Genomic DNA, 23,075 nt, shown 5'->3' with positions numbered 1-23,075 from the left:
GCTCCTCCTGGTGGTGACAGGTTTTAGAATCCTGACCAGAGAAGCGGTCCTCTACGGGCACTTCACCAAACAGCAAGGGGCCCCAACAACTCACTTCACGTTCATCTCCTGCCTCTGGTATGCCCCAGGGAAGGCCATGAACTTACTCACTAGCAGGCACTCAGACCCCACAATCAAAGACTGTATTAAAATGGGACTGAGTGAAATATACTGGTATAACAGGAAGACAGAAGAGCATGACAGGAAAGAGATGGCAGATATCATATGGTAAAGAGGGGACTGGCATAGACTTTGCAGGGGCAAACCCTCCAAAGACAACAATGATGAGAACAGCAGTGACGACGAATACGACGACGAGTCAAAGCGCTGGAATGGTGATGGGTGTGGGGGTGCAAGGAAGCACGGTGTGAACTTTGTAACGGGACTAAAATAGTTCAACTGTTAAAGTGGGTTTTTGGTTTGTCAAGTGAATCACAATGGTCACATGACAGGTTGTTAGAGCTACAGTTTTATGTCTGTATATTATATAATATATATATATATTCTCTCTACATATATATTATTTATAACTATATTTTATATATAGAAATGAATATTTTTCCAAAAAAAGTTTGCATTATATAAAAAAGAAGAAAGTTTGTACTGTATATAAGTAGGTGCCAAAGTTCTACTTAAAAAACTGTTTATGGAATACCTGTACTAAAAGTTGTAGCTGTTTCAGAAAAGGTAAAATGTATCAATTCTGGATGAACTAAGTCTATGGGTACTACATGCCAATGACTGCAGCTATGTTTTTTTCAAAATCAGTTTTTTCAGATTTGCTCCTTACTTTCATGTGCTCAGATAGAGCAGGGTCTGACAGTAGGGGATGGAAGGGGCTGCTGGGGGCAAATGCTGGGGGGAAGCAGAGAGCAAAGTGGCTACCCGACCCCCCAGATGTATGTTCTCTGCTATAGCGGTAGCAGGGGGACAGATCTCCAATAATTAGAGTCTATACTTGGACAAATTTATAAATTTTCCATATATAAAATCTAATTTCTTGAGGGGTCATATTATAATCAGGGTTGTCTTATATATGAGTAAATATGGCATTTATAGAATTTAATGGTGAAAACACTGCGAAAGAATAAAGAATCACTAATAAAAAAGTAATATCTTTTTTACACTTTTTTTTTTAGTTAATCACCTTACCCTCAGATTGGAGACATTTCTTTATAATTTTATACTATTGGCACTTTAGAAATTTTTTTTTAATAAAAAGTGTGTAGACTCAAAATTTCCATATTAGCAGAAGTGTGACAGAGTAGGTATAAAGGCGAATAGCACTGCAAGAACTGAAAAGAACCTTGCCTCTTTCTGTGTATGAGTTAGTGAATGAGAACAGCAGGAGATTTTGAAGGTTATTTTCAGGTAGGGCTCCAAGTAAAGCATTGTTTCAGTGTAAAATCTCTGTGAACCCCTACCTGCACGGTATGCACTTTATATTTATGGGCATCTGCCACCCAATGAACACCTCATTTAGCCACACATCTGCAGTGCTTTTACCCTCCACCATTACTGTGTAAAACCATTAATCCTCTGTGTTAATATTAATTTAAAAGATCATAGAGCATTTTTTCAGAAAATGAGACTAGATATTAAAACAACATTTGACTTAAAGCTAGATAGTGGACACTATATATGTGTGCTTTCACTTCTGGGAGCAAGAAGTTCATAATCCGGCTCTTAAGAAAAGACTTGTAGCACTACATTGATTCATTTTATGTATGTTTTGCAAAGTGGATCTAAAGTGTCTTATGGAATGAGTGAGTATAAGACAAAAGAAGAACTACACTGACATTTAAAGCCCTACTTCAAAAATATTTTAGTCAGTTCAGGAAGCCTTCCAAACACTTAAAACTACAGCCAGGAATACAGCAGACAAAAGGAACCTGCAATAATTATTATTAATCAGTTATAATGGCTTCTTTTGTTACTTATAAAGAACAATACTGTGTATCATGTTATTGGATTATTCAGGAAACCGATTTCTCTTCAGTGACATTACTGAACAGTCTAATTCCTCCTTGCCTAAACACTTTTTTTATCATTCAATCAAGATGTTAAAGAAGCCTATCTTTGAGCTTAATTAAAGATTGTAGAAGTTGTCTTATCAACAGATAACATGCATAGAACTAGTTCTATGTATATATGGAGAACTAACACGTTAATGCTGAACATTAATACTTCTTTCATGTGGGCTTTTTCCATTGGTGAGACATGGAAAAATACAAACTTTTGAAAAAGCTCCTGATTCCCTCACTGATATCACACTACGTCTGTACTTAGTTGTTCCCCAGGGACCTTGCAGAGGACCGTTCATCAATCTTAAATCAAGGAGAGCTGCCTGGTGACAGGGCTAAATGGGGGGCATGTGTGGTGTTCATGGTACCCAGCAGTTTTTTAGGAGAGTTAGAAGAGGTTCTAGGAGCAGCTTTGATCAAAGCAGCTTCAGGGGTCCCAAGCTACTAAACATTAAGGGGTTGGCTGGTCAGGAAAATGGGTACCCACAGAATTTTGAGGCCATACTCTCTATTCCATTGGGGACTGAATGCAGAAGTATCCTGTGTCAAGAAGCTAACAGAGATTTGTATACAGATTTTATAGTATAAGGGAACCATTTCCTTTTGTATTGGTTATCTGGAATTTCATTTTATTTTTTCTAACATAAGGAAGATTTTAATGGACATCCACTTGAACTTACAGTACTTGTACAGGGATTATGCATAATATTACAAAACAGAGAAGTTTCTCTTCGAAAGAGGTACTATTTTGTAAAGCTTTTGCCATCTTGGTAGTGCTACAAACAGTTTGCATGGTGGTAAACTCACTTTTTGTAGTGTTACAAGGGTGTATTTAGTGCTATAAGCGTGTGTCTACATTAGAGCTTGAATTTTCTGTAAACAAAATTCAAGTGCATTAATTGCATGTGTAGACATGCCCTATATGTAACAATTGTCCATGGCAACAAAATTCAGGCAGCTCCCAGAACTTTTTAATGACATATTCTAATGGTATTTTTCAGGTAATTGGGTCACATGATATAGCAGTTAGAATCTTTCAGAGCTTCAGCACGAGTTAGATCTTTACACTTCTTCAGATTCTGTGGAGCTCAGCCTTTATATTTTCTTCTGTAAGACCAGCTCTTTGTCAAATATTGTAGATCCAGTGTAGAGTCATATGTATCCAACCATGCTTTCAAAGTGTACAGCAACTAGCAACAAATTTTAATGAGGCCTTATGTAGAGGCAGAGAAAAAGCTAATTTATTAGCTACTCATACTGCATTAAGCCCTGTGTTTACGAGGAAATGTGATAGGGATTGAGGAACAAAAAGATGTTTCACTGAGGCTCTTCTTCTTTACTTTTGTTGTTGTTGCTATTTTAGTCTACTTTTAGAATAAGAAGAGGTGTTTCCATTTGAAATAATGAAGCTGCCTAACCAAAAAAATAAAGTGGCCAAGAAAGGCCCTACATGTTTTTAAAACATAGGGTAGGGCAAAAGGTTTTAGTTTGAAAGCCCATGCCTATCCCATATCATCTGATAAGTAGGAGAAGGGATGTCCAACATGAGGAGTGGGCAAGTGAGGAAACAAATCTTTTTTAATGTCCTTCCCATTAGTTGTCCAGACTAATAATTTTATTTGGAAAGGCAGAACAAAATTGAAGTGGACTGTCATCTCCTGTATTGTTACTATGCTGATGGAGTCAGTTCCTAGTAGCATGGAGGAAAGTGTCCTGAGTACTAAATAGGCTAATGGTGAGCAGGGGAATTTAACCCTCCTTCCCCCAAATATAAATGTTAGCACCCACGTTTCATTAGCTGTGATGAAATTCTAAGGTTCATCAACCTTCTTTCAAGATATATTTGATTGCCTGTTGGTGGAAATTCCATAAAGAAATTCCTCCCCCTACTGCTGCCCCTTATGTATTATTTAACATTTAGATGCAGACATATGTTTTTTTCCTCAAGGATCTTGTGTTGGTTGTTCAACCACTGTTAAAGGCAAGATCTGTTCTGGTATAGCAATTTCTGTGTTCCTATGGCATATACATTTGGTTTATGCCATACTCTGGTTTCTCTTCAGATGGCATAAATCTTTTGCCTTTTACATTTGGGTCTCTGCATCCATTGGGCAGCGCTGCATCCAATGGTAAATATATTCTTATTCCAATTATGATACTACCAGATTTTTAGAGCCGCATGTGCACGAATGAAAGTCATAGAAGGCTTTAACTTGAATTAAACAAAAAGGAACAAAACCTGGTGTCTTTAGTTTTTTACTTTCCTCATCTTTAAGATTTCTGTACATGTTTTATTTTGTAAGTAATATGTTCTGGTAGTGGAACAGAGAGCTCTTAATGAGATACCATGCCTATATATGTGTCTAGGGAAGGTATATGACTTTATTGATGTAGGAGTGAAAAAGAGTTTAGCATGAGCTATATTAACATCAAATTGGATTCTCCCCTTGATGTAACTTCTGCAGGGTGCTTTCTGTCAGTTGTCGTATGTTTCATTTATTCTATTACACAATGGGACATACAGGAAGAACAGAAGCACAGGAATTGTACTAATTCAAATCAGACCATTAGTTATCAGTGGAGCATTTCGCCTTCAGTAGTGGCCAATGGTTAATGCTTTAAAACAGTGGTTTTCAAACTTTTTTGAGCTGAGCCCTGCTTCGAGTTACAATTTTCTTCATGACCCCCACCCCCGTTGCCCCAGAGGAGCAGCACAGCCAGGCATAGGGTGCTTTTTCTAGCAGCTGCTACAGCTCAGCTCAGCTAGGCTTAACTCAGTGTGGCAGGCTTCACCCACTGTGGCTCCAGTGCCTCCTGCCTTTGCCCTGATGTAGCTCTAGGCTGCATGCCCACCGCACCAGCCTCCTGGAGACGCAGCAGCCTGCTGGCAGAGCCTGCTATGGGCTTCCTGCCCCTGCGTTCCTCCTTTCCCCCACCCCCACGGCTGCAGTGGCACCAGCTCCTTGCAAACTTCTTCTTCTCCCCCACCCCCCAGCGTTCCTTCTCACCTCCCCAGGGGGGCATACCCCACAGTTTGAAAACTGCTGCTTTAAAGGAAGGAACAGGAAAAACGGGAATGATCATACCAGACCACTGTAGGGGGCCAGTTAGTCCAGTTTCTGATGTTTCTGCTTCAGAATGTATAAAACCTGCTATAATGTTGAAAATGTGGGAGAATGGGAGAATATACCTTTCTCACTTCTGCAGTAATGTTTGGACTCTGACAAGTGCCTGGAGGACACATCCTCAGCCAGTTTTGTATTACCTTTCTTTGACATTCTGATTTGCTCCCAAAATAATAACAACTTGCTTCTTTTATAATGCTTGGGGTTTTCCTTTTCTTCTCTTCCTGGTTACTATCCAGTGGCTCTTCCATTAATATTGGTTTACACACACTGTATGAAATGACATATATGCAGTTGCATATATGTTTGCACATTAATGCCTTATGTAAAAAGGCAGGGAAATGATCTTTAGTGTTAAAACTAATACTTAACTTTTTGTTTAAAAATCCTAAGGATTGTGAGATACTTTAAAAACAAATTAATAAAACATCTCTTTGATTTCTTTATAGATTCTGGACAATCAGGAAGTCCAAGCCACAATGATCCTGCCAAGAATCCACCAGGTAAATATGAGTTCCAGGACATGTGCAATCTAACATTATTTGAGAACAAAGATACTACTATTAATAGTTAAAGAGAGCATAAACGGTCAGCAAACTATTTTGCACTGGTAGGTATATATAATCAGGACAGGTTTTGGCTATATTTGCTCTTCTGGACCAGCAAAAGCCTCAACTGCAGTTTCATCAGGATTCTTAAAAAAAAAATCACTGGATTTTTTTCTTTCTGTTGTTACTTAAAAATGAATAAATGGGGGATAGGCAGACGACAGTAGACATCATCCTAAATTGCATTTCTCTGATAAAGGGTTCCACATACTTCAGTTATTTTATGAAGGACAATGAAATTTTCTCTCTTTCATTTGTGACCAAGAGTATAAGGTTGTTCTGTCCTGTAATTTTTTTTATGCTCACTTTGTTAAATGTATACATATTCACTTTTATAAAAATTGTCAACTCCTCCACTGTTTTAAAGGACCATTAAAAATAACGAAGCAAGAGAGAATCAAAATAAAATTTTATGTTCCACCTTATTTAGACCAAACATTCTTTATATTTGTATCTTTTCATGTAATCATTCATATAACCAGCTAGTACAGATCTACTAATATCTTGTTGATTTGGTTTAAATATGAAAACTTGCTGGTGAATTTAAGTTGATGTAATTTTTCACAGGCTAAGATGAACAAGATGTATTAGGGGTATCTTATATTACCATTTTTCCTTAGTGGATTATGAATGAGTAACTCTGCAAGTAAAATGTGTCATATCCTCCCATTTTAGCACTTAAAAATGGTTTCTATCTGCATTGAATTTAAGGCTAACTGCATGTAATTATTTCTGTAATAAATAGGTGAATCATAGCATCAAACTAACCAAGAGTTTATTGGACAAGGCTGATCTGTTAATCTGCAGAGATATTTCCTGTTCAAAGATTAGGAGAAACAATCTACTTTGCAATCATAAAATGATTTACTACCCACTGTAATTAAAAGTATTCTTCAAGCATGTCACAATATGCCCCACTGTAGATTTGGTATTTGTGAATATGAAAAAGAGGAGAAATCCCATTGGCTTGTTATATAATGTGAAACAATCATATTGGTTATATAACTTACATGGTAAAAATACAAGTAGATTGTACATACTTTTTAAAGATATGAAGATGAGTAACTCTATGGCATGTCTTTTGGGGGCACTATTTTTGGTCTGATTTTCTTCCTGAAGATATTGTTGTTTTACATTAAAGAAACCTCAGTATAGTTTTCCTCCAAATTTGTGGATTACATGACTTGTTTTCAATTTTTTTACTTGTGATATGATGGGAATTATATCATGTAGTCCTTTAAAAAAGCACAGGCAGCAAGAAGAAAAATTCAAAATGCAACAGCCTAGAAAGTTCTTCCAAAGCCTCCATTTTGCTTTCTTGGAAGATAGTTCAACTTTTGCCAAAACTGAAATGTTGGGCCTTACCTTTTAGTTTAGTCACTATTAAAATGTTAATGAGCCATTTTGAAGGTTCCAGAATAAATCCAAATATAAGCATGATATCTGGTAAAGTTTGCAGGATCAAACCTGAGCCAGATCCTGTGGCTGTGCAGGACCCAGTGGAAGTTCTGCCCCTTAATGTTTTTTTTTGTTTGTTTGTTTTTTGAAATGGCATTAAATAAATTGGGAATGGAGTTGGCTCTTGTTTTCATGTTGTGGGAGATACAGATCTGCATTCTTTTAGCGTTTAGGAATAAATCCACCACTAAGCCTTTTCACAATCTGTGGTGAACTTCCTTTTCGAAGCAGCAACAGGAAGCAGCCTTGTTGCCACAGTCAGAAGTAGTATAGGGCAGGAGGAGGACAAGTGCTGTAGGTTACCCAATTTCTGCTCCAGTTTGGGGCAAAATTAGGTACCCTTTGACACTTGATCTAAGGAATCACAGCTGTCCAGGAAGTAAAAAGGCAAGGAGGGAAATCTGTGGTTGGTTTCACTGTGAAACTGCTTGACTGAAATTTGATCGTAACACTCTCTTCCTGCTGTAGAGCCATGGTTGGCATAATAGCTCTTTTTATCTGCTGCCAGGAAAGGATAGAAAATGGAAGCTATGTCTTGCCTCACTTGAAACCCTTCCTCTTACTAGGTTGGGGTATTATTTTCCATTTGTTAATACTTAACCTTTGGCATCTCGTGGTTTTCCCAAGTGGTCTTAGGTAGAAGTTAAAAGAGGAGACAAAAGTATTGAGAGGAGTAGGACTCTGCAAGACAGAGAGTTATAGGGGTGCGCAAAGTAACAGGAATACAGTGAGAACTTTGGGATTTCCCTGTCAAGAATGACTTCTTTTCTCTCTTTATTAAACCTCATCTGTTATCAGCACCTTGTAGTCACTGTTGTAAAGGCATAAGCATATTAGCTTAGAGGCTTGTTTTCTGTCCAAGCAGGTCAACCAGCAGTGCCAGAAGGCCCATTCCTATGTCATGTTTGATCTGATGCCTGGGTATGAAGGAGCCAGGACATTGGCAAGGGATAGGTGCTGCTAACATTTGGATGCTACTGCTTTCTTAATGACTCTGCCAAGGAAAAGGAGGTTGGAAAATGAGTGGTAGCTGGCAAGGCTGATGGTGTTAAGAGTGGTTATTTCTAGGTTTGGCTAGACTGCTGCATTCTTTGGGGTGTCTGGTAATTTGCCTTCTTAACCAAGGCGGGAGTGCAACACCACATGCCAAACAAAAGAATATTAAGTGCACTTGCTTGAATTCCTAAAAATACACTATATGTTTTGATAGTATAAAACAGGCTCAAGATTGTGTAGATTGCAGTGGGAGTGGCATATAGTTTTTGTAGCAGGATCCAGGGGTATCTGCCTCCAAATTTTATTTTTCATTGCCTTTCATCTGATACACTGCAGAAACATTAGACTTGCTTTTCTCCTTGTGAGCCTAATTTTAAAGGTCCCATCTCTGTAGGGATAGTGTTGCAGCCTAAAGCCCACTGTAGTCTGTAGCATTATTAAGACAACTGGCCATGCTCTCTTTCTAGCTCTGTATTGCATCTGCAGCCTCTGACAACCTTGAAAAAGTGACCCAAATACTAACCAGTGGTGGAGTATATGGGAGAAGGCATGTATTATGGAGAACAGACATGATTAATCATTAAGTTTTCATTAAGAATTTGTTAAAGGGTGTAAAACATTGAATACAGTTATGACTGTTTACAAACTGTTGGTATAAAGACTAACCATGACAATTCCCCTGTTTTATTATAATATCCAAGCTGGCTAACTTTGTAGTAAAAACTTCTCTGGCTTTTTTGTTTATTACTTTCTGGTGCCTGAGGTAAATTGCTAGTTTTTTACTTGGCTTTTTTTAACGTCTGCAGTGTGCCAAAAGTAATCATTTGAGTACTGTTATCAATATTATTATATGTCTAATTTTTGCTAGGGTATTCAGAGCTATGAGTTGTTTTAAAAATGTTAAATTAAAAGAAATAAAACAATAGCCAGCAGTATCGATATAGTAAAATAGCAAAATAGTGTATTCCTTTCTTCTAAATTCTGAGCCATATTGAAGTCTGATCAAACGTAGACTCATATACAGGCATACCTCATTTTATTGCGCTTCGCTTTATTGCACTTCGCAGATAGTGTGTTTTTTACAAATTGAAGGTTTGTGGCAACCCTGCGTCGAGCAAGTCTATCGGCGCCATTTTTCCAACAGCATTTGCTCACTTCGCATTTTTTAGCAATAAAGTATTTATTAATTAAGGTATGTACATTGGTTTTTTAGACATAATGCTATTGCACACTTGATAGACTACAGTATAGTGTAAACATAACTTTTATATGCACTGGGAAACCAAAAAATTCATGTGACTCGCTTTATTGCGATGGTCTGGAACCGAACCCGCAATATCTCCAAGGTATGCCTGTATACATATTGAGGAGTCAATTGCTATGGAAGCTATAGGGAAACCTAGGACAAGCTGGCAATGGATGACAGTTTCTAGGTGTATTAGTACTTGTTGGGGTGGGGTGGGTTGCAGATAGTTCCATGTTTGAGAACTGGTCTTGTTCAGCTTTGAGATAAAACCGTGACCTTTTGAAAAAACAAGACAGGGGTGGGGGGAGGGGGTGAAGAGGGAGAGTAGTCATTAAGGAATTGATAGACCCAAGTTTAAGTCCTTACTCCATTTCAAGCAGAAAAAGTACTAGAGTTGGATCTCCTACATCATAGATGGGAATTCCCTCACTGAGATACAGTAATTTCCTGTTTCTCTGTATGAATCCTGTGCCACTTTATATGAGTATTTAAATATTAACTAGGCTGGAGAAAAAAAGATTGACCTTATTAGGTTGGTGATTTGGGCACTGATCCAAATCAAAGACAGACCCAGGGTCAAGTTCTTGTGCCAGTGGATATTTAAGAATGCAAACTGGAATGTTTTTAACAGGAAAACTTGAGCGACACCCATCCCAGAATAGCCCACAGTTGCCTGCCATGAGGCTTACTTAGGAGACCCAGATTCAAGCTTCTGATCTGCAGAGTATAACAACATTGCTGGGTGCCCAGGGGCAGTGGTGATTTCTAGTTGCTGCCATCATCAACACAATCATATGAATACAGCATCAGACATTTTATTCTTTTTCCCCCACCCTCTGCCGGCCCTTCCAAGGCACCTGCCACAGTCATCCTGTCATGATTATACCTGATTTGAATCAGGCAGGTTAGGAGGGTAGTCGATTTCTCTAGCCATTAGGCTTTTTGCTGTTCTGCAGTGGCTCTCATTTTTACCAGAACTTATATCTTGGGTCTGAGAATCTTTTCCTAATAAACGTTTCACCAAATCAGCATCTTTTGAGGAGGGAAAAAAAGATTTTTTTAAAGAAGTTCCCAATCGGCTATACTTCAGCTTGTGCAAATATCCTTTCTGGCTGTACAGCACTGGAGGTTTTCTGAGCACTTTTGTGAATTTGGCATCCCTGGGGAATATGTTCTCCCAGATTGGACCCTAGACATTTTCAAGTAATTCTCCAATATTAGTCTTTGGTAAAAAAGCAACTGGTCATTTCATTGTTTAAACATGTACTTTCAAAATGAATCTTTAAACAGTAGCAGGTGGTCTCAACCTTTATGCTCTTTTGAAAATGTAATAAGTGAATTTCCTTGAGTTCTGTGCAACTTAGAGCACAGATGGTTTCATTATTTTATTGTATTGCAAGTTACCCTCTTGTGGATGGAGAATTAACCCCCTAATTAATAGTAATTGGAGTGCTGTTTCATTCTAAAACTCCCCTGCCTCATCACTGTAAGCAGCTTTTCTTGAACAAGTAATGATGCCATAGCAGTAGTTTTGGGATTTGGGAGAAATTCTATTGAAACAAATATACATTTTTATTTTGGTTTTATCAATTTGGGAGTGGGTGTTTTAAAATGCATGTGTGTTAAAATGTTTTTTTCTTGCATTCCTGTGACTGTACCTCAGACTGTGATCTTCAGGGAAAATAACATTAGGTGTGATCAGGGTTTGATTTTCTGTGGAGCTGTCCCTTCCCAGAATGTGACAAAAAGTTGAGATGATATTCTACCCTTTGATTTTGTCAGTATTGAGCTAGTGTTCATGGGAAGGAAGTGAGTGGGGGGAAGGGCGTTCAGTTGGAAGTGGGAAAGTCTGACAGGCTGCAGTCTTCCTAGATACTTTGGCACCTTTCAAAGGAACAGAAGTTTTAGACCTTGCATTCTGGTTAAATCCCAGTTTGCTTGGCTAAGAGTCTTTCTGTATTATCAGTTGGTTATAGTATTCTTTACTTCCTAATTTCTTCTGTGGTGTTGCTGCATGTTGTAAAATTGTTACTTATTTTTGTGCTAGATGTGGCAACATATCAATCGTAGGTGAGGTGGTTCTTAGTCCTATACATGTACAGGCAGAAATTTTCAAAAATAGCTATCCAAAGTTAGACCTGTAAGTCCTCGCTTAGCAATGAATCCATGGGCTCATTTTCTAATGTTCTAAACATCCGGGTCCTGCTGAACCATTTTAAAAATTTGGCTCTAACTATAAACACTTGTCCTTCAGGACAGAAGATGCTATATGCATAAGTTTGTTTGTTGTTGTGTTATTGCTGTGGCTTCACAGCAACTAATCTGATAGATGGCAGTGGTCCACAGTCAGTTAAACTAGTGTTTTTGCTTCTTCGATTTACTCTAGCATATTAGAGTATTTTCATTGTTTTGGTTAGCATTGACTAACAGAAACAAAAGATATTATTTTATTTTTAATGAGAACAGACACTTTTTTAGGTCCCAACTACACTTAAGATGCAATCTAATTGAGATTCACAGTACAACATGGTTATCTCTTGACCTGGTTACAACACAGTTGCAATTTGCTGTTAAAACCTTAACCATGTAGTAAGGTCGGGGCAACCATGTTGTAACCAAATTCCCAGACTCAGTTATATCTGTAATATAGACAGGTCCTTAGTTCATCATCATTATTTAAATCTGCATCACAATGTGGCTAATTTCCCTGCCTCCAACTCTCTCTTGAGAAGTTCAGATGTCTTACAAACTTCTTAATGTTATGTTACGATTTTGATGATATCATCGTCAAAAACACTAAATAATATCAGGATTGGAAACTGGCCATGTGTTATATTAAGTTGCTTACTATTTCTGTACCACTGTTAGTCTTTGGACCATCCTTAAAGACTGTGAAGAGTACTGACTTTCACCAGTTATCCTACTGAAATCAAGGGGCTATCTAGTGAAGTAAGATACTGTTCAGAGTAACAAAAGCTGGCTCTTTGTTTGCAAAGTAGTTTGATATTCTCTTGCAAAAGAAGTGATGAAAGCCAAATACTTTTTAAAATCATGAGTTAAATAGAAAGACCAGTTAGACTATCTAAATTCTTATCTGAATCCATGCTGGTCTTCCTGAAACATGCTTTCTCTTTTTATGTCTTGTCCCAAAGACTGGGGCTTCCATCATTTCCCTTCAGAGTCACTGTAGCTGAAACTCTCTCACTACAAGGAAGTTTTCATGATATTAGCTTGTATTTTCTCTTTTTAAAGCTATGAAAAACAAAAATATATAAAGACCCATATATCATTAAAAAAAAACTTTAATGATTTAATTTAATCAAAATATTGATTGCATCCTAATCGTACTTTATAAATGGTTCAGAATCAGAAGTATGTTAATAAAAAAATAAGGCGTTTCATGGTACCAGGAAGCAATTTTAGACTTAGGCAATATACAACAGAGCATAAACAGGCCTTCTATTCATAAAAGTATAATCAAATCAAAAGACACTAAAAGGTTTGGTTAAAGATTTGTAAAGCCAAACGTCACAGTTAAGCTTTTAAGTAACTTGAGAACTAGGCCAGCACCTTACAGGGTAGTGCAAAAATGAAAGAGTTTTCAATAGATTTGTCTAAGAAATGTTTTGATTTTTAAAGCTTAAATTTTTAAAGCTGAAATAATAGCAACTCCTGGGTGCATGTGAAGATGAAGGAAGAAGTATAAACACTTCGAACACAAATTGTGTTTTTACAGTGTTAGATAAAGCTCCTAAAAGATATCTTAGGACAGCTTGCTTAGAATTGGTCAGTCTGACTAGGTACAGATAGTCAAAAAGCCTAAGGCAGAATCAATCTAAGATATGAAATTTTCTGTAAGTGGCATAGTTTATATCGGTAATGAACAAAATACACATTCGCCCTTTTAGGGGTTGGGAGGGGAGGGGACAAATCTTAGACCAGGTTCCACCATTTTTAAACTAGTCTATGTGTGCTGAACTTCTGTTCTGTTACAGCTATAGACAGATTTCCAATTGCTTATACTGGTAAAAGTGTAATGTCTGTACTTGGCCTCTAAGGCTAGCCCTTTGCCCATTATCCATAATGGCACTAGTCTGATAATTGTAGTATTAAATTCGGAAAAACTATTCCTTAGGAATATCTTCTACACAGAACAAGGTAAGAAGAGAAGTTGGGTGTTCCACACCTTCTGTAAAAGTAAAAAATATTAAATGGAAAGAAAAAAAATCCAGCAAGTTGGTTCATAGCTATGAAACCATCCCTTTTGACTAACCCATGCTTGACAGCAAATTACATAGTTCAGTTTCTGATAGGCAGATTCTTATTCTCCCCCGAGTTGAGTTAAAAAAATGAAGTAATAGTGATAATTAAAAGTATCTCAGAGTACATTATCTCTCAAGCAAAATTGCATTCAATAGGTGGCCATGGTATATGCATGTATTAAGTTTAAACAGCAAAGACATGTATTACTATGGCCAAAATGAAAGAGCAAATTCTTTGAGGAGAAATGGGGAGGTGTTACAGTAATAAAGTATTGTAAAGTGCCCTCGGTTCTGTACTGGAGCAATTTAGAAACTAATAACAAGAATGTTAATTTAAATATCTTTAACATTTTAATGCAGACTGTGCATTAGGGATTATTTAATCTAAAAAAACATACTGTACAGACTATTACTGTGTATCTTTTTATACACAAAGGATAATAATGGAAATATGAACATTATGTGTTATTCTGTAGGGAGATCAGGATTCCCAGATGAAAAACAGCGTCTCACATCATTAAAATCACATGTTCTACAATGCTCAACTGCTACGTATAGCATCTCACAGCTTATCTTTTATCATGTTTACAGTGCCTACTTCTGCAACAAATTACAGCAGTTTAAGAACGCAAAACATTTTTCTACCTCACAGCTGGAAGCCAAGAACTGTTCTATAACATATTCACTGTGGACTTACTTCTTAACTAGTTAAAATCACTAAACTCTACTGGTGCCGGAACTAAACATACTGTGTTTATTTTTCTGTACTCAAAGGCACCATTGGAATCTTGCATCTGAGAACATAATGCTCAGAATGAAGTATCCAACCCAAGTTAGCAAAAGGCGCATAACATAAAATGTTTAGTATTCTTATATTTTAGCCCCCATAGCCTCCATCTATGTCATATTAGATGGAGAAATATCAGTGTCGCCCTAAATTGATTTGGATAGTTTATATCTATCTTGCTTGTCCTTATAAATGCCAGGCAAAGTGTGTGTGTGTGTGTGTGTGTGTGTGTGTGTGTGAGAAAGAGAGAGAGAGCGTGCACACATACCCCCCCCATATAATTATTTTTAGTTTGCCTTGGCAGGGCTTAAAAAGCTTACAGAAGAGAAAGCATGCTAGCTAGGAAAGATAGGTCACCAATATGTATTTCAAGGAACAGACTTGCACTTGTGTGCTGAATGATGTATGTCAGTGTCACAGTTATTTCCCGGCTCCTGCCTTACTGCCACAGGGAAGTAATCTGCTATTGCCTTTTACTGGGATAGATTAGTCTCTTCTCCTACCCCTCAATGCTGGTTCAGTTATTCAAGGGCTTGTAGAGCCAGAGCTCTGTGCAGTCCTTTTGAGGAACTACTCTGTGTGCAGCCTAATTCCCAGTATTGCCACCATGAACAGTTCAGAATTCGTGGGACCAAAAAGTCATAAGATGGGTTCTTAGAACATAGGACTTCATGAAAGTAAAGAATGAATGGTGCAGTTGCTTTCTTGTTCTGACTTCTAATTTTTAAATTTTCCTGGTCACTCTAATGCAAGTTACACTACTGTAGTATTAGGAGTTGAGGTGATTTTGACCCATGTTAGAGGATCCCTTATTGTATGACCCAACTAAGATTGAGACCTGTATTTACACTATTGTATAGTCACATAGTAGGGGGTGGTCTGGGCACCAAAGAACTTAAAAGCAAATGCAAAACATGGTAGAGAATCTGAAATGTGGAAACTGGAGCTGTAGTTGACCAAACTAATTTCCTGCAAGGAATAGCAAACATTCATTAGGTAGGAGAAACTATGAAGCCCTCTTGAGCAGAGTATGACTTCAGTGTATAAATAGGGCTAGTCAAAATAGTACATCAGAGGTTTTTTTTTAGTGGAAAATGTGTGTGTGTTTTTCAAGTCAGTGGATTGGGATTGGGAGAGGTTTAGTTGTTTTTTTACAAACAAAAATGTAATTTTTTTCACTGAAAAATTTAGTGAACAGAAACAGATCTTTTGATTCAGAAGTGATGCCAAAGTGTTCTGTGCAAATTATAGTTTGGTGTCATGTTCCCCTGGTCTCTTCTGTTGATCAAGATCCCACAGTGGTTCTGTAATTGCTGTGATGTTCATCTTCCTCTTTTCATAAGGGGTAACTGCAGTGTGTTGTGGGAAATGTCCTATAGAGGGAATGACAATCTGAGGTACTTGATCTTTACCTGAGACGCTCCTGGCACATTTCAATAGGAGGATTGAAGAGTGTAATTTTTGGCCAAAAACTAAAAAATGATATGTAAGAAAAAATTCTATTTTCTAACCTGCTAGCTCCTTTTCCATTGACAGGGAGGGCTCTGTAATTCAGCAGCAGCACTTGGTATGCATTTGGAAATGAAACTTCCTTCCTAGAAAGATAGGTTCATTAAATCAAGTTGGAACCTTTTTGGATCTTACAAAGTTAGGCTCTGGACACAGAGACAGGTAACCCTCACATAGTGTTCAGTCCTAAACTTGTTAGTTGGTCACACATGGTTCTTATCAGGACAGCTCCTATTAGCCAAAAAACCCCCAGCAAAAATGCAAGACTGAAAGAGATTAATACTACATCCAAATCCTCTTCCCAATATGTTTTATACTAAAACTAATCTTCGCAATTGCTTTAGGTCCCTTATATGAAGTTTTATATGTAGCATTTTTTAACCACACATGAGTCATCAGTCACGCTTAAACTCATTATCTTTATACCCACAACATGAACCACTTCTACTTCACTAGCATAAATAAACAGTGAGATAATAATGTGCTATTCTCCTGTATCAGTCCCTCAGATCAGCCCCATAGAAAGATAGCCGAGATGAGTATTTATGGAACATCAGGGGAGTACTGGGTTCAGGAATATTGGTTTGCCTTCCTGGTTCTGAGTCTAGTGGATGCAGATAACATTTCCAAATGTAAAAGTACTTTGTTTAGGTGGGACTGTTGACTGTGAAAAGTAGGTGACTCTTATTCTTGAGCTGATGAACCAACTATTTGTAGGGTTAGCTTTTGTTATCCACCCTTATCCACCTCCATTTACATTAGCTTAGACCAGTGGTCACCACCCAGTCAGTCTTGATCGACTGGTTGATCGTGGAGCCTCTGACAGTCAATTTTAGTCTGTAGATCCCTGGGAGGTAGATCCTGGGGTGTCCTTTACTTTCAGAAAGTGATCTTTACCTTAAAAAGGTTGGAGAGTGAACACTGGCTTAGACTGAGTGAAAATTTAAGTGAACTGCTCCTTCTGCTGGGAGGAGCAGTCAGCCAAATCCAACCAGTCACGTAGGTTCTTAACCTGAGTGCAGGACCTTCACCTAATGCAGGAGGTATATGGTCCCACTAGGGGGAATGCCTTCCTGGACTTGGTGTTGGCTACAGGGGAGGACCAGGTAGGGGTGCTGCAGATTCATGGTCACCTTGGGGACAGTGACCACCAATCAATCAAATTCACCATATGGTGTAACGTGGATAAGATAACTAGTAAGGTGGAAGTGCTTGACTTTAGGAAGGATAACTTCAGTGTGCTTAGGAGTCTAGTCAGTGACGCACTACAGGAGAAGAGTATTGGCAAGATGGGAGTCCAGGAAGGGTGGTCATTCATAAAGGAAGCGATCCTTTGGGCACAGAGGGAGACTATCCTAGTATGAGGGAAAAAGGGAAAAGGAGCCAAAAACTTCCTTGGCTTAACAGGGAAATCCAGGGGAGCCTAATGGCAAAAAAGAAGGCGCATAGGCAGTGGAAGCAGAGGGAAGCTACCAAGGAAGCGTACACCTACTTGGCCTGTACTTGCAGGGAGGCAGTTAGAAAGGCCAAAGCAGCTACAGAGCTGAGGCTGGCAACACAAATTAAAGACAACAAAAAGTCTTTTTTTAGGTATGTAGGGAGTAAAAGGAAGGCACAGGGCAGCATAGGACTTCTACTGAACAAGGAGGAGCAATTAGTGACAGAGAGAGGGGCTGAGCTATTCAATGAGTTTTTTGCCTCGGTGTTCCTGAACAGGGCTCAAGATAAGTCTCCTAATGGGTTCTTGGATGGGCATCAGAGGGACACCAGCCTACCAACTGTCAATGCTGACTTGGTATAGAGTCACTTGGATGGACTGGATGTGTTTAAGTCAGCAGGCCCAGATGAGCCTCATCCAAGGGTACTGAAGGAATTGGCCAGTGTCATAGCACTGCCATGGCTGTTTGAGCGCTCGTGGTGCTCGGATCAGGTTCCAGAGGACTGGAGAAGGGCCAATGTGGTCCCTATTTTCAAGAAGGGGAGGAAGGAAGATCTGAGTAATTATAGGCCAGTCAGTCTCACCTCCATCCTTGGAAAGGTCATTGAAAAGATTATGAAGGATTGTATTTGTGGGAGTCCAGCAGGAAAAGTAATGCAGCAGGGAAACCAGCATGGATTTGTAGCAGGTAGATTATGCCTGACCAATCTGGTTTCGTTTTATGACAAAGTCACAACATTCTTAGACGCAGGAGTAGAGGTGGATGTCATTTTCTTGGATTTTAGCAAGGCCTTCGATATGGTATCTCATCCTATTCTCATAAATAACTTAAGAGGCTGTGACATAGATGTTTACACAGTCTGGTGGGTGGTAAATTGACTTAGTGGTCGCACCCAGAGAGTGGTAGTGGATGCGTCAGTATCGACTTGGAAGGATGTGGGTAGTGGGGTACGGCAGGGTTAGGTCCTTGGACTTGTACTCTTCAGTATATTCATAAGTGTCTTGGATGTGGGTGTGAAGTGTACTCTGTCCAAGTTTGCGGATGATACTGAATTGTGGGGTGAAGTGCATGCTCTAGAGGGTAGGGAATGATTGTAGGCAGACCTGGACAGGTTAGAAAAGTGGGCAGTACACAATAGGATGCAGTACAACAAGGACAAGTGCAGAGTGATGTACCAAGGGAGCAAAAATATCCAGCACACCTACTGGCTGGGAAGTGACCCTCTCAGCAGCACAGAAGCGGAAAAGGATCTTAGAGTCATAGTGGACTCCAAGATGAACATGGGTCGTCAGTGTGACGAAATCATCAGCAAAGCTAACTGCACTTCATCATGCACCAGCAGATGCAAGACAAATAGATCTAAGGAGGTGATACTTCCCCTCTATGTAGCATTGGTCAGACCTCAGTTGGAGTACTATGTCCAGTTTTGGGCGCTGTACTTCAAGAAGGATGTTGATGGATTCGAAAGGGTCCAGAGGAGGGCCACTCGTATGGTTAGGGGCTTACTGGACAAGCCCTATGAGGTGAGACTGAGCGACCTGGACCTCTTCAGCCTCTGCCAGAGAAGGCTGAGAGGTGGCCTCATGATTGCCTACAAATTCATTAGGGGGATGCAGCAAGGGATCAGAGATGCTCTGTTCACCAGGGTGCCTCTTGGGGTAACAAGGAACAATGGTCACAAACTGACAAGAGAGCAGATTTAGGCTAGATATCAGGAAAAAATTCTTCATGGTAAGGATTGCCAAAATTTGGAATGGGCCTCCAAGGGAGGTAGTACTCTCCCCTACCTTGGGGGTCTATAAGAGAAGGCTGGATAGGCATCTGGCTGGGGTCATCTGACCCCAGCACTCTTTCCTGCCTAGGCAGGGAGTTGGACTCGATGATCTGTTGAGGTCCCTTCCGACCCTAGCATCTATGAATCTATGAACATGGCTATATTAGAAAACAACAGCATGTTCCACACAGAAGTGTTTAGTTGCCTACTGCAGCAGTTCCCAAGTTGTGGATCGCAACCCCAAATAGGGTTACAACATCAGTGGATGGGATCTCAGGGAGTGAGGGGCCATGCTGTGAGTTGGGAACAAGGGGCCAAGCTGAGGAAATAAGCTCATGCTGAGGAAATGGGGCCATAAATGGAGTCATGGTGAGGAAAAGTTTGGGAAGCACTGCCCTACTGTGTCACTAGCTTCAGGAAAGGCTGCACTTAGGCCAGCTAGAATCAAGAAACTTCAGTGTTCCTGGGAAGTGTCACATCCATGTGCCAACTCAGATGGCACTGTTTAAGGAGGGAGGTATAGAAAGGAAAGTTCACAAATATCAGCAGAGTTTGTGCATCCTTTGTCCAAATTGCTCATACGAATATTAAGAAGTGGGGGCAGAAAATAAAATTAGAGTTAGGTATTTGACAGGTCAAATAAAGTTTGGTCAATTGACTGGTTAAATATTGGTCAAAAATTGTAAAAGATTGCCAATGGGTCCAAATAATACACAGAAAAAGCACAAGTTTTCTGTTAAGAAAGAAATGTGTCAAAAACAATAAAAAAATCATATTTCTGTCAAGAAAAGTAAAAAAAAAAAGGGGTTTTTTGTATAATTTCTATAATCTTTGACCAGTCAAAAATATGCAGTCAATTCACAATATTTGACTGGTCAATTAAACGGCTTGCCAACCCTAAGTAAAATAACTCTTTACTCTTTAGATTTGAGGGTGGGGTGAATGCTAAGGCACACAGTTAACAGCCCAGAGGTTGCAAGTTTAAGGCCCTAGAGAAAGTGTTCCTGGTGTGGCCTGTAATGTTCCAGTAAATCTGTGGGTTCTGCTAAATACCTTGTCATAAGGGCACAAAAAAGGAAGGGGTTCCAGGGACAGAGCATGTTCAGGCCTCCTTGCCACATGAAGAAAAATCTTTTATAGGATAAGCCATCCATTCTTCTTAGCAAAAATGAATGGGAAAATTAAAGTAGAGGGAAGCTGTCAGAAGAGAGAGAGAAAGAAAGAGAGAGCGAGAAAAGGATGGGAGTAAAGAGGCATGAGAGGGAGACCTACAAATCTACCTCACCATTTAATGGAAACAGAGGTCTTGTAACACTGTATATTAGTGTTACTTGTAGTTGGAAATGTCATGACATATTGTGCTGTGCCAGTCAGTGATACATATTGGCATAGTAGTTCTGCGGATCTGGAAGCTGATTACCATTGGTCCTTTTCACTTTTACCATTTGAAATGTTCAACAAATAGAATAGCAAAGATGGCAGTGGAGATAGAAATAAATGATCAAGTGTGAGCTCAGTTGCATGTATTAGTATTTTTTTATCTTGTCAGGTGCACTGCATTTAGGCTAGGAACAGATGTTGCATCTGTCCCTGGACAACGCTGAGCTTTTGTTTGTCCTGGAACAAAAATATCTTGGGATTGGCCTGTAAACACATCACTCTTGAGCGCCTGAAAGCACTGCCGCTTTTCTGACCTTGATTCAGTGATGCAATTCTGAACAGACATACTTTGCAATATCCTGGGATAAACTGTTACTACCTCTTATCTGGAAAACCTTTTTAGAATTTATCCTAGGACAATGAACATAGATGTTTTCATGACTGCAGTTTTTCCTGGGCTAAAATGGTATATCCTGGGATAAATGCAGCAACTGTTTGCAGACATAGACTTATGTGCTAGTTACTTTAATTTGTGAAATGTGAACCAAAAAGGAGTTCAGTACTCTCTGAGAACAATACTCACCTTGCAGGAGTGAAAAATAACAAAAACTTGAAAATAAGCAAATTGAATTCCTAGTGCATTCAAGGAAAGATCGTTTAAGCAAAGTGTGCTACTTTTCTGTCTATACCTTCACTTTATAGTCTTGCCAAATTACTTGAAAGTAGAAAGTACTACTTTCCTTAAAACACATTAGAGGAGTATTTTCAAGCCTTGCACATTTCCATTACATATTCCAGATCATTTGAGTGCCATCAACGATGATCTGCAGTAGGTTCTTTTAAGTTTCTTTTTTATATTTTCCTGTTGGCTAAGGTATTTATTTTATTAGTAGTACAATCCACGATGTTAATACCTAATACCTTGGTTGGGGGAATCCACCTTTTTAAGAGTACTTGCTTAAATATGCTATTGGTTTAGTTCAGTAACATTCATGATATGAATGATGTTGTAAAGGTTTATACAGAATTCCAAAAAGTATGAGGCAAAGAGCATTTTAATTGAACAGGAAAACATAGGAAAATTATATATATTTTATTCAGGCATAGAATGTAAAACCCAGTAAATCCAAAAATGAATGGACTGCATTCATATATTTAAAGGCTGTAGTCTTATGTGAACTTAACCCCAACAAGTTCAAGCTGGGTAGTACATGGATAGGAGACTTCAAGGAAAATCTTGGTTTCTTTATTGTCTGTTTGAAAGTCCTGAAGCCACATCACTGGGACTATGTATATTAATTATTTTTAATGTCAGTTCTTGTATCACTTCATCACTTCCAGGTATGACTGAATTACAGTAACAGGGAAAGTTAATACAGGTAACAGGGAAAATTCCAGGTATGACTGCATTACAGTAACAGGGAAAGTTAATACAGGTAAACAGAAGCCTTCATTATAGTTAATAGAAACCAACATCTGACTGTCTAAACTTCTAATATGTGCTCATCATCAAGATAAAGACATGTTTCACACTCACCACTAGAGGTACTGGGTCTTGCTTCTTCTCTTGCTCCCATTTGAAGTTAATCGCAAAACTATTGGCTTCAAAGACAAAGATCTGGGCACTAACCTCATGGTAACTCATAGCTGATATACCAAGTTACCTAATTCAATATGCAATGTTCTAACCTCTTTTTTATTTTGGTGTTGTTATCAACATTTAAAAGAATAATGAAAAGCACTTATTATATATCATTCTCAAATGGTTTGGCTATGTTTTTAGCCAGGAACCAATCTCGAGCGGGTTCAGTGGCATGGTTGAACCCTGCTTTTGGACCACACTGCAAAAGCAGCAGCTGGGGAAAATTTTAACCCCCCCAAACAGGAAAGAATCCTGCCTTCCTTTCCCTCCAGGCTCAACAGCATGTCTCTACTCATCCCATTCTCCCTTCTCCCACCCACTACTGCTGCTGTCCTTCTCCACTGTTCCTCCTCCTTGACCAGTTCCCCTTTCCCTGCCTCAGAGCAGGCTTACAGAAGGGGAAACTGCCTGCCACTGCCTGAGCTCTGCTTCATGTGCGGCTTGGCTGGAGTGGGGCAGGAGCAGCTGTGGAGCTCCTCCAAACCCCAGATCAGCTGGGAACAGCAGCAGCAGTGCACGGAGGAGAGGGGCTGAGCATGGAGGAGAGAGTATGTGTGGGAGAGATTTTTATCTGGTTTTGGGACTTAAAAGTACCTGGTTGCTGCTCCTGCAGTGTGGTTTGCCTATTCCACTGGGGGAAGGAGGAAACTGGGAGCAGGGGTGGAGTCACCCCTGCAACACTGATGTTTGTTTGCTCCCACACCACACTTTACAAAATCCTGTGTTCAGTGTACTGCTTGTTAATTTTCTTGAAGGCCTTTTATTTTTCCTCTTTAGAATCTTAAT

General features: G+C 39.1%; 1 protein-coding gene across 12 annotated transcripts in view; it reads left to right on the top strand.

Annotated features, from left to right (window-relative positions):
• The window catches only part of NFIB (nuclear factor I B), a 234,971-nt gene that overhangs the window by 134,458 nt on the left and 77,438 nt on the right, over nt 1-23,075 (top strand). For all 12 annotated transcript variants that reach the window (XM_090038716.1, XM_090038715.1, XM_090038709.1 and 9 more), the window contains exon 3: nt 5,638-5,691. In XM_090038716.1, the coding sequence (XP_089894842.1) occupies nt 5,638-5,691 (54 nt within the window). The remainder of the gene's footprint in view (nt 1-5,637; nt 5,692-23,075) is intronic.

The sequence above is a fragment of the Crocodylus siamensis genome, chromosome 3 (genome assembly GCF_052110815.1).
Source record: "Crocodylus siamensis isolate JL-2025a chromosome 3, ASM5211081v1, whole genome shotgun sequence".
Classification (NCBI taxonomy): Eukaryota; Metazoa; Chordata; order Crocodylia; family Crocodylidae; genus Crocodylus; species Crocodylus siamensis.
Note: the sequence above shows the minus strand (reverse complement) of the source record. Positions and strands in the feature narration are given on the sequence as shown.